Raw genomic sequence first — 13,125 nt, 5'->3', positions numbered from 1 at the left:
TGCGTGCTCCTAGTACTATACGAAGGTATGTACAGTCTCTGAATAGTTTACTACCTAGGTACTTATCTAGAATAATTGAATAAACTTTGGTACTGTAGTTCGACTTCATGTCTCAAGGTATTCACGTTGTGATGTCCATCAGCTTCGATAGTCATTTAACAGCTGGCGAGTTCGTTTGAGTATAAAGCAAACAATATTTTATTGTAAAAAAAACCGGGCTATGTAATCTTACTAATATTACAAAGGCGAAAGTTTGCAAGGTATGGATGTATATTTATTCCTCTTTCACGCAAAAAGTACTGAATTGATTTTTATGATACTTTACAGTAATATACCTTACAAATCATAATAACACAGAAGCTATAATTTATAAAGATATAGTGTGAATTACCCAAAATATAACGATAGGTGTCAAGTAAGTAGGAAAAAATCGGCCATCTGCGAGCGAGCTATTCTGGCGTGCGCCGCAAAAATCATTGGAGCTATACATAAATATATAATGTAAAATGGAAATGTTTATCTCAAATAGTTCTACAAAAAAACCCGCGACAACATATATCTATCTTTTATGTGTAAGCAATTATCCCCAAAATAGTGAACCATGAATATATAATTAAGAAAAGGAAAGATTAGATTTTTTGTTTGTTACTTTCTTTTTTATTGTGTTTGTGACTATCAGAACCAAATTTGTACAAAAGAAAATTCAATAAGATCTATAATAAATTACAGTTCCCGAGGCAAAGCGAGGGCGGGTCGCTAGTGTGATAATATATTCCATTAAGACGTGATAATTATGACATCTTATTTGTATTAATTTGCTTTGTGCTTCACAAGTTTCAAACACATTAACCAATCTTATCTTGTACATAAATAAAATGTAATATTTGTACGTATGTTTCTCTTTTACCTATATGTGGTCCCAGTATAAAATTAAATGTTAGTCCCTATAGATAGTATGCTTAGTGCGAGTTTTTTAACGTTTTCGACGCTCTCGTAAAAGTTAACTCAAATTTGTATGGAGTTGAAACGTTTGCCTACGTTTGCCGCTAGGGGCGCTGTTCCAACTGCATACAAATTTGAGTTAACTTTTACGCTATCGAGAACGTTAAAAAACTCGTACTAAGCACATTGGTCGATCGATCGAACTCAATGGACAGTGCGTGCCTTATTATGACGATAAAACGTGAACTGCCCCATACCCACTGAGTTTCTCGCCGGATCTTCTCAGTGAGTCGTGTTTCCGATCTGGTGGTAGATTCTGCGAAGCACTGCTCTTGTTAATGTCAGTTTTAGCAACACTCCGGTTTGAGCTCCTACACACGTTAGGGTGAAGCTGAAATAGCCTCTCAAGGCTATCAGCATATGCAGGAAAAAAAGTGAACAGCCTCAATAAATTTTATTATTCACAAATTTTATTCGCCCAGTGTCTGACTCGCACAATGCAAACTCCCGGAACGACCTTGGGGTGAGGTTGCCAGCGAAGCGAATTCATAAAATAAGTAGTTTCGTACAGAGCACTACAGCAAGGTCCCCATTAGTGTTCAGGTACCGCCCGCCGCAGCTCTAAGGAAGCCCGTCAGGAGACGTCCATGCGGCATGTACTCCTCAAAGTTCAATATTATTTAAAGGTCCACGCAAAAGCATCATTCACTGGTGGTAGGACCTCTTGTGAGTCCGCACGGATAGGTACCACCGCCTTGCCTATTTCTGCCGTGAAGCAGTAATGCGTTTCGGTTTGAAGGGCGGGGTAGCCGTTGTAACTGAGACCTTAGAACTTATATCTCAAGATGAGTGGCGCATTTACGTTGTAGATGTCTATGGGCTCCAGTAACCACTTAACACCAGGTGGGCTGTGAGCTCGTCCACCCATCTAAGCAATAAAAAAAAAATAAAAAAATGTGGGAGTGTTCGCCCCAAGACAATTCAATTCATCATTGCTATTACCATTTTTATTTTGAATTGTGAATGTAAGTAGGTAAATAACGAACAATAATTAAGTGAGTTTTACCAGTTGTTCTCAAGACTGCTTTTTTTTTGTTTGGCACCGGTCGTAAAGTTAATAATTCGTTAATAACTAATCAGCATTTTGACATCCACCACGTGCCTTTTGATAACATGTAAGTTGAAACGAATAGTCGTCACTTTGAGCATCGCTTGAAAATTTTATTAGTATAATGTTTGAAGCAAGGCGTAGGCTGTTTTCACGAGAAGAGATCATTATGTCAAGTCAATGACCCGAGACTAGATCGATCTTAGCGCTAATTCTGTTGCTATGCTCCCGAACAACGCTGCACAAAAACGTTCTTATATGCCATTGTCTGATGTTCGAACACGATCATTGGTACACGTGTGATGAATGGTACAACTTATAGGAGTCATGTTCTGAAACTCAAATTTGTTTTAGACATTTTATTACTTCCAATGTTTCCAATAATTTTCAGTTTAGAAGTTGGTACATTGGACGATTTAAAAGAAATATACCGGAGTGTTTTGTGTAGCCTTCAGACCAGTAGTGGTATGTGGATACCGGAGCCAACAGACGATGCCCCTACCATCAGTATTTACTGCTAATGTCATGTTAAGTATGCAGTAGAGTAATTATGATAGTGTAAGATGTATTACTATTCCACTAGGTGCTTTTCTAAAGAGAAACGTGATCAATGTGCTTAGTGCGAGTTATTTAACGTTCTCGCTAGCGTAAAAGTTAACTCAAAATTTGTATGGAGTCAGAACTATTGCCGCTTGGGCGCTGTTCCAACTGCACACAAATATGAGTTAACTTTTACGCTGTCGAGAACGTTAAAATACTTGCATAAGCACAGAGGATTGGCCACCTCTGAGTAATGTGTGACCGTAGTTGATGCCATAGTTGCGACTTAACCGCCGCTAAATCATCATCATACAATAGTCTGATTTATTTAGAAAAACTAAATGCGCAAATAATATATACAGTTGAAAAGTTTTCCACCAGTTTTATAACTAAGTGTTTACTAATGTTAAATGATTTTTGCAAGATCACGTTTACAAATTAAAATACAATTATTCTAAGAGATAAGCAAATTGCAGGTTTTAATTGTGCTGATTTTTTCCCTTCAGCGTATCGTGCCGCTGTGCAACGTTCTGCCACAGAGTAACGTTGTAACAGAATTGTAAATGTGTTTTTTAAGCACACGCAATTATTACCACATCATATTTATTGATGTGTCTGTGCCCTGTGTACCATTACATACCCATCGAATACAAGACTCTTGTTGTTCTTATATTGTTTCAGGGGTTGATCCTGGACACTTTTTTTTAAATTTTAATCGTGGCAGTACAACTGTTATCGTGTTGGAACAGTAAAATTCGCATGTTATTTTTCTTGTTAAGCTAACGTATGACTGTATAATTGGTACCATTTGAAAAAAAATTGCAATACGGCTGACATCGCACAGAGATTCTCTCCACTGTCTATACTACTTCGAATCGACACTCTTAACCGGAGATAGATCTAGGAATAGACCTAGATCGCGCGCCAACCTAGCCAGAATTGATATCCGTCTGACTAAGAAGCATCTCCACGGAAATAAATAAGTTTGTGCAGTGGATTTTATATAAGCGAAGTGGCTTGACAGGCAATCTGTCCTTAACGCAAGAAAAAGAAAGTAATTCACAACTAAAGTTACTTTTGACTAATTTAGCGTTCGTTATTTGTCACTATATTTTTGTAATATAGTAATTATTTTTTCCTGTAATTTATAATGCCGTCTAAATGAAAATTAGTATTTCATTGCCTTTATATATGAAATATTTCAAAGGATATCAAATTTTCATTATTACGATCACTATGATTTTCAAACTCTTACGGCTAATTGAAAACTTCAGGTCAACGAACTCCATACAAATAAACAAATGTTGATTAAATTATTAATCTTCTAATTGTTTACTTCAAACTTAGTTTACATCATAATATTTGGAAATGGACAATACCGTGTTTTTTAATCATAAAAAAAATACTTGTTTACAATATTCGATAATAGTATGGAACGACTACTACTGTTGGTTCACTGTACTGTGGTTCGACGGATTTAGGGTTGATAACATTTTTATTAGCAAGTTTTGTAACTCGTTTTTTTTTTAAGTTACTTTAATTTGGCTAATGAAGGTATTTTACACATAATGGAAACGCCCCAGTCCTAATAAACAAGACTTTCAATGTGTGACATAGTAGTTTTTGGTTATTGTATTTTGGCTCTGGGCGGAGAATTTCTTTCTAAATAATCAAGCACCTTAATGTCTATTCATGAACTACTATATAAACTAAACCGAAACCGCAAAAGGAGTAAATTTGCATAATTATTTTGGCAAGTTGTGAGTCTGTCTCACTTGGTTCCTCTGGTTTAAGCGATGGAACTGTCACTGAAGTTCATAGACATCACAACGTAAATATCACCTCCCAAATTGATACATGACGTAGGAGTCTCTATTGTACGGAACAACACCTGCCCCGCCCTTCGAATTGGAAGGATTGAAGCGGCGGTAGCTTGGGAGGATGTTGGTACGTACTACTCTGGTTATCTCAACACATCCTACATTTAGTAAGCAGTTACACAGCTATAGAAATATTTTATATTATTTTTATTACAATATGTTATTATTTTATTGTGACAATTACTCGGGATGACGCTATCTAGATGGGTATTTTCTTAGAAAAAAATTCGCATCGCTCGATACGAGTAAACCGATCTTTTTATCCTTTAAGGAAAGACGACTTCAATTTCTACGGCGTTGAAGTAACATCGAAATGTCCTGATCTAAACCAGACGAGCCGGACTAGTCTGTCAAGCTACTTTAATACTACAGGTTTACAGCGCATATTTATTTGACTATCTAGTGTTGCTGATGAGTGCATTCCGATTTCAGTGCCAGGATATGCCCTGGTCAATGCGGGCGTAGTTTGACGACGCATTGTCGTGCATGCATGTCTGCGTTCGGCTTTGAAAGTAGCTGTTTCGAACGTAGCTGATATTCTAATTGATACTTTACTTAACAAAACTGTCAAGGAACGTTTGTGCAACAAGGCATATTATAAAGTTAAGGATTATTTACTAGATGGCACTACGTGGGAATGAGGCGTTCGCTCCTGGCCTTTTCATTTTTCATAATATTATTTATTTTTTTAATTGTATTTTTTGACTTGTTTTTTCCTTTATTGTAAATATTTTTATTTATAAAAAAAAAAAAGTAAATACATATTTGAGAAAAAACAAAAAAAAAGCCCGCTGGGTTTGTTTCGCCGGTTCTTCTCAGGACTGTGGCTTTTTTTGGAACCGGTGGTAGAGTTAACATTGTTATTTATATTTTGACATTCAACAAGTGTATTATACTGACATCTAAGTTGAAATAAATGATTTTGAATTTGAATTACTGTTATTCATAGGGTCTATAGCTTTAAGAAGTTTTGCTTTATAATTTTTTTTTACTATTCGAATTTATACCGTAATTCACGAGTTAGTCAGCCCTAGACGCGAGGCGGTAACCTACTCGACCCGGTTTCGGTTCAGAGGTGAACGAACCTCGGATACCTACTGCCTGCACTCGTTCTAGCCGATATATTTGCTGCTTTGACTACGATTCGCGGCACCGCGTTGCATTTACTAATAAAAAACATCTTAGTAAATTGATCACGTGGGTTCTCTCTAACATTGTAAACCTGTACTTAGAGTATCTTGAATTTTTATAGTTTTTTATTTATGATTAGTAGAAAATATTTTAAGAAGCACCTAATAGCAATAAGACTTTAGTAAAGATACAATAACTAATTTATAGACGATCTTACAGTAAAATATCGTGCTCATTTTATGCATTTCTTTATCTAACACATGTGCCGGCAATTAAACTGTATTAGTAATCATCTGCATCACCCGTCCGTGGTCTAATAAGTAAGACTTGTCGTGGTCACACGTGAGAGTCGTACGAGCTTAGAGGTCTTAAAAATAAGAAATGGAAGAAAGTTTTAAATATTCCCTAGATTTTATATTAAAACTATTTTAACGGGCCGATATTGTATTAATAGAATCTAAACTCGAACACTATATGTCAAAATGTGTTTTTTTATTAGTATAAAAAAAACTGAATGGCAAAGGAAAGGCTACGTTCAATGTTGCCTTTCCTTTGCCAGGAAAGTATGTAGTAAGTATTTTATTAGAAATAGGTCACTGAACCTCCTAGGAACTAACAAGTCAACTGCAAATATGATCCTTCGTCTAATCTATCGAGTGTCGTTTGAATTTATTTTGCGTGTGGCCTTGGAACATTAAATACATAACACTATAGGGAATACCATAGTCCATACCCTATAGGAATTATTTCGTTTTATATATGTAAATCATTTTTAGATAAATTGGACAGTAAGCGATACTGATATTAATAAATTCTCGTTGAATTCTGTTATCGTATCGTGACACACATAGAGGGGTATAGATTTAAGAACATTATCGTTCAAATATGAACCTTGAGGCCGATAAGATTGTTATGTATTAATAAAAACATCAAGCCCGGAGTTATTATTACTGTTAAATGTCTCAATAGTTTCGAGTTCTAGAAATTTGTCTGCGAATGTATTATTTGAATGGATTTTTTTAAAATAATTTATGTGTTCAATTAATAATTCCTAAATAAAAAATATTTATAGTTTAGAAATTTATAATTTAATAACTGAAATAAAACAAACGCTTTTTCGTGTGATACAGTGGCGATGGATCCGCGTGTATGAGACACATAGGCGCTGATAGTGGCTGATACCTGCTAATCTTATACCTTTAAACGAGCAATTCTTGTATATATATATAATCTGAATCACGGAAACGGCTCCAACGATTTTTATAAAATTTAGTATACAGGGGATTTCGGGGGCGATAAATCGATCTAGCTACGAATTATTTCCAGAAAATGTTGTTTTATTAGTGTTTTCAATAATCAACTCTTCCCGACATCTATTGGCGAATAATAATACTATTTTTCTTAATTGAGGGCAACTAACCGCTTTAAAGACACAACAAGATGGCTTTACCAAAAAAACCGAGCAAAGCTCGGTCATCATCTAGTGTCTGCATAAAGTCATGTCTTTATATTTGAAGGGTATTAAAGCCGTCATTCTATTATAATTATCGCCCAAACGTCACTTCTTGAGGAACGGTAACGCTAACTTAATGATAGGCAGCGGTTTGGTTTCGTCCCTGGAATTGGTGAAGTCCATGGGCGACGGTAACCACTCACCATCAGGTGGGCCGTATACTCGTCTGCCTACAAGGGCAATAAAAAAAATATAATGTCTATGGCGACGGTTAATCGACTTACCTACACTTATTAAACTGACCCACTTGTTGTTAGATTCAACAATAGGCACAGCTGTTTATTTTGAAAATCACATGTACGCAATGTGAAGTGTGTTCATGTGTGCTCACTGCGGACAGCAATACAGACAGTTTTATAGATTGACGGGAACATTGTGATTGCTACGTTTGAAGTGCTTACTGGCCTGTCGGCGCGAACCAAAATCAACTATCAATTTACCAAATAGGCCTATACAGATGTCGTTCAAGATAAAAATATGAAGAAAAGCCCTGCTTATTTCCGCCGTGAAGCAGTAACGCGTTTCGGTTTGAAGGGTGGGGCAGCCGTTGTAACTACACTTGTGACCTGAGAACTTAAATCTCAAAGTGGGTGACGCATTTACATTGTAGATGTCTATGGGCTCCAGTAACCACTTAACACCAGGTGGGCTGTGAGCTCGTCCACCCATCCTTTTTTTATTGTCCTTGTAGGCAAACGAGCATACGGCCTACCTGATGGTGAGTGGTTACCGTCGCCCATGGACTTCAGCAATGCCATGGGCAGAGCCAAGCCGCTGCCTACCGCTTAATACTCTCCACAAGCCTCTTTTAAAGAAGGACATGTCATAGCGCTCGGGAAACACCGTGGAGGGGAGCTCATTCCATATTATAGCCATCCATCCATCTAAGCAATAAAAAAAATATATGAAGATATAATAAAAAATCCATCGTTTTAATTCCCGTTAAATTATGATCGTATTTAGTTCGGCTCATTTTAGATCTATTAGTCTCTGCATTGTTGTTGAACCGGTTCGACTTGTACACGGCTCGTCAATAATACCGGCGTGAACGAACGAAGTTGCCGGTCTTAAAATACGTTCTAGTAAATATAACTGGCACGGCCATACACCGCTGGCGCTCTGGCCCGCACGTCCTGCTCCCGCCCTACCTATTTCTGCCACGAAGCGATCCTGCGTTCCGGTCCGCGACGGTCCACTTGTAAAACTCTTAGTTTCATATCTGACCAGACGTCAATTTGGGGACCGGTAACCGTTTTCTAGCATAATTATGATCTGGATTCGTTGTCCATTATCTAAGCGTAAAAATAAGGACTGAATTGATAATTAGAGTTGCGAGCTCATGAGTGAGTTCATATAAGCATTTTATTATTATTATTATTGCATATATACGTGGACGAGCTCACAGCACACCTGGTGTTAAATGGTTACTGGAGCTCATAGACATCTAGAACGTAATTGTGCCACCCACCTTGAGATTTCAGTTTTAAGGTCTCAATTATAGTTACAACGGCTGCCCCATCCTTCAAACCGAAACGCATTACTGCTTCACGACAGAAATAGATGGGTGGTGGTACCTGCCCGTGCGGACTTACAAGACGTCCTACCACCATATATCTGTATATTTAACAAAATTTTAAGATACCCATAACGGTTAATTGGAAAACCTGTTGTTTTTAGGAATCAAATTTGTTTAACTAATCTAATTAGAATTCACTAACAAATCTATAATAAAATTTGTTAATTATCATATTGTTTGTAGGACATTTTGTGGGCCCGCACGTTGTTATCACGTTCACTAGTCTTTCTGCTGCAGTAATGCGTCTCGGTTTCAATAGTAGAACAATCAAACAATAAACGTGAGCACAACAATTGAAGTAAGATTTCGACTTAATATGGAATTGGGGTTTTCATCATGTTAGAATCATTCCCACGATAGAATTCTTGTTTGCGATGTCGATGAGCTATCCGTGGGTCTTCCGTGGGCATTCAACCCCATATATGACTTGAGCTCGTCTGCTCGTGGAAAGAAAAACAAATCAGCAGCTCAGCAAATACTCATTCAACTTAGAACCTGTATATACGTCACTATCTTATGTAGACGAGGTATTATGATGAACGAGTGGTCCGAATTCATGATAAATTAATGATGACTAGTGGTCCCGCAATAGTCGAAATTCGACTATAATTAATTGGAATTGTAAGTTTGTACACTATTATGATTGTATTTTATACTTCTATAATCACAAATTTCGCCAAGACTTACACTATAAAAAATATTAACAAAGACAAACAATATTTAATCTATTCTCAATTTGACAACAGACGTCAAGAACAAAAGTTTGACTATAAATAGTATGCATGCGTGTGTGCGTCAAATACATGGTATGTAGTGTGTGTAATGTTTTCTTTATTGATTTAATGTATCTTTTATGCATTATTTTAAAAAAATATTAGCATTGTGCACTTCTTCTCTATATTCTCTATAAGTGTGGAAAATTTCATACTCCTCCGTCCGTGCAATTTTCGTAACAAGGGATACAAAGTTTTTGCTTCACATATATAGATAAACATCTTTCTGGAATGAATGACAGTTAACTTATTTAGAGAACAGTTCTCATAAATATAAAGACATAATACAAACTTTTTTTTTTTGCTCCTTAAAAAGTCTCATGAGATTATTCGAATTATTCAAATGACATAATTAATATGCAATGATGTATTGAAACTGAAGTAGTCAAACCTGCTGGCTTGTCGGCTGTACATAATATTATCCGTATTAAGGATAAAACTATGTGTAACGTTGCCTGGTGGATGTCTAAATGTGAACTCCCCAAAAGCCCGCAAGTGTAGTGTTGCTCATTACCGGCATCTCGGCGAACGGGGTCTCGTAAAAAACGATAGCCGAGCGAAAACCGGCTCCGAGGACCGGTCCGGGCGGCGCGGCGGCGGGGTGACATAAGTACTAATAACGAGCCGACGCCGACGGAGAAATGTTGCCGGAAACCACATATGAACACGTCGACTTGTTTTTTTTACGGACGGTTGGAGGATTGGTGAAGAAGTAATGTGAATAGATTTTTTTTTTATTGCATAGATGGGTGGACGACCTCACAGCCCACCTGGTATTAAGTGGTTACTGGAGCCCATAGACATCTACAACGTAAATGCGCCACCCACCTTGAGATATAAGTTCTAAGGTCTCAGTATATGTAGTTACAACGGCTGCCCCACCCTTCAAACCGAAACGCATTACTGCTTCACGGCTGAAATAGGCAGGGTGGTGGTACCTACCCGTACGGACTCACAAGAGGTCCTACCACCAGTAATTACGCAAATTATAATTTTGCGGGTTTGATTTTTATTACACGATGTTATTCCTTCACCGTGGAAGTCAATCGTGAACATTTGTTAAGTACATATTTCATTAGGAAAATTAGTACCCGCCTGCGGGATTCGAACACCGGTGCATCGCTAGATACGAATGCACCGGACGTCTTATCCTTTAGGCCACGACGACTGCGTACTGTTCATGAATTCACATCTTCGTTTATTGGCACACACCGGGAGACGAGCTCCGTTTGAGAGGAGACGAGGGCAGTAAAAGAGTAGTAAGCTTCTAAAAGTTGCATTTTTAATTTCTCCCGGGACGGGCGCGCCCAGCGCGGAAATTGCCTCGGGCTGAGAGTACTAAATGCGACGTTTCGCATTATCCTGTTAGCTCCCTCAGCATTAGGACGAAACTAATTAATTTTTTGGCATACCAAAAATATTATCAAGTGCCTTAATTGAGGAAATCACCAAGAATTTATAGTAACTGTCATCTACATAAAAATTTAGTTTCTATTTTAATTGTCTTCGATGCGTTCCAAAACCAATCATCCGATTGTATAGCTTGATACAGTTGTTGTGTTAGTTTGTTTCCTCCAGGGAGGTTTCTGTCGCAGTACCTACGGCCAACGTCCGACAGTGGCGCTCAAGTAGTGTTAAGAAATTCGTTTTTCATATAATAAGTCATAGTTAAGTTGCACTAGTTTATTATAAAATAAATCAAGTCAGTAGTGATAGCTATATTGTGCAGATCGTGTGTTATATTTGCACATATAGTGCCTTTTTTTCCCTACCTAAGCTTATAGCCTTGAGAGGCTATTTTAGCGTAATCTTAACTAGTAGGTGAGCTCACGGGGCTCAAACCGGAATGTTGCTAATACTGGCCCTAGCAAGAGCAGTGCTTCGCAGAATTACCACCGGATCGGAAACGCGACCCACTGAGAAGATCCGACGATAAACTCAGTGGGCTGTGTCTATGGGATTATGCAAAGGAAACAAGGGAATATATTTGTATGAACATTTGTAACAATGAACATTTGTAAAAGCTAAGATAGAGCAAAACAAGAGGTAATACAGCGCAAAGTGACATCCTGGCCAACGAGCAGTTAAATATCAAACTTTGTCCATACTCAAGACCTGTATAAGTACTGCAGATGGAAATAGTGTTTTGCATTTACAATAAAACTGTGCCGTGCCGTTCTTCATAGTGAGGCCTATGGGAATAATTTTATAGGGCCTTCGCCACCAGTGCATCGCGCCTTCGACTTAGATCTATAAGTAACAAACTCACTGTTACGTATTTTTTATGATATAAAATCACTATGTTTAATACCAGATAATTCATTGCTTTTTCTTTAACCTTACAAGGTTCAATGTTTAATACGGTTCAATCCTAACATCAAAAATACTAGATAGGAACTACGTTATTTCCGAACCAGGAACAAAAGCGGTATCAGCTGATCGACCGTTCATTAATTCCTCAACATTTAAAGCTCGTTAAGAGCATCTCAAAAAGCAATTTCGTTTGCCAATTAAATGACTAGAAGAATCGCGAGTCCCCTACGTGCTGGTCATCAATAACAATTATCCCTCACGGCACATAGAATACGGCTCCATCACGACACTCGGTCATACTGCGAGTACACCAGATATCAATCTTCATTTCCGGCTGAACTGATCCCGACCGAACGTCAATCTACAGTAATGATGTTTCTTAGCTAAGGACTTTATATGGTCATTTGCTTGATGCCCAGATACTGTTTCTATTACAAACGGACAAGGGATATAGATGGATTCGTTTCCCGTGTGGTGATATACAGTTATCATTGGCTATCAGTAGATCAGTTATCTCTTTTTCTTTGAGAAGCTTACATTTTACTATATTCATGGTAAAACCGGAGACACGAGCGGGCTTGACAATATTTAAAGTTAATGTAAATTCTAATGAAGTCAATTAAACTTGGGTCAAGGATTGATCTACTACACAAGTATTACTAATGAAATTCTATCAACGAATAAACGTAATTATCGCTATTTATCGGCACGGAAAACCAGTTCTTGGTCATATTTTAGACGATTAACGATAACAATAGACGAAGAGAAAATCTCGACCTACGATAAGTTAATAAATAAAAAATTGAGCTCACCCGATCGTCGCCACATGAATTTAGTGCAAAGCTGTTATCGTGCGTGTTGGTTTGATTATGTGCTGATCGGGAGCCCAGCTGATTTGGCAGGGGTCTGCGTCGGGGGGAAGGGGGTCACGGCAATCGGATTGGTGGAGCAGTTTATAATCTTGAACGAATAGCAATGCGTACGCGACTACGCGACTCTTTCGTATTCGGTCCTTGAAAATTGGCAACAGCTGGACGAACGTAGAGTTCATTGTGCAGATTTATGATTGTAGTTTGTTTAAAATTTTAAATCATGCCGAAATCACTATACTGAGACCTTAGAACTTATCTCAAGGTATTGGTGGCGCATTTACGTTATAGATGTCTATGGGCTCCAGTAACCATTTAACACCAGGTGGGCTGCGAGCTCGTCCACTCATCTAAGCAATAAAAAAAAGGAATCAGTCAAAAATAACCTCTCGACACCATCAAGGAACTTGAATGTTGGTAAAAAGTGACTCAGTATGCACTGACACACTATCTATCTCTGAGATGTGGCCAAAAGTTATA

The 13,125-nt window shown here is 37.8% G+C and overlaps 1 protein-coding gene across 4 annotated transcripts in view; it reads right to left on the bottom strand.

Moving 5' to 3' along the window:
- Reph (Regulator of eph expression) overlaps positions 1-13,125 on the bottom strand; it is a 62,199-nt gene that overhangs the window by 34,303 nt on the left and 14,771 nt on the right. The window contains exon 1 of one of the 4 annotated variants that reach the window (XM_089731716.1): positions 12,589-12,875. The exons of the other annotated variants lie outside the window; for them this stretch is intronic. Coding sequence (XP_089587842.1) covers positions 12,589-12,604 — 16 coding nt within the window. The 5' untranslated portion in view covers positions 12,605-12,875. Of the gene's footprint in view, positions 1-12,588; positions 12,876-13,125 lie in introns of those variants that run through there. 4 annotated transcript variants of the gene reach the window in all.

This window comes from Bombyx mandarina, chromosome 12 (assembly GCF_030267445.1).
Source record: "Bombyx mandarina strain Sakado chromosome 12, ASM3026744v2".
Taxonomy (NCBI): Eukaryota; Metazoa; Arthropoda; class Insecta; order Lepidoptera; family Bombycidae; genus Bombyx; species Bombyx mandarina.
This window is presented reverse-complemented; position numbering and strand designations above follow the sequence as displayed.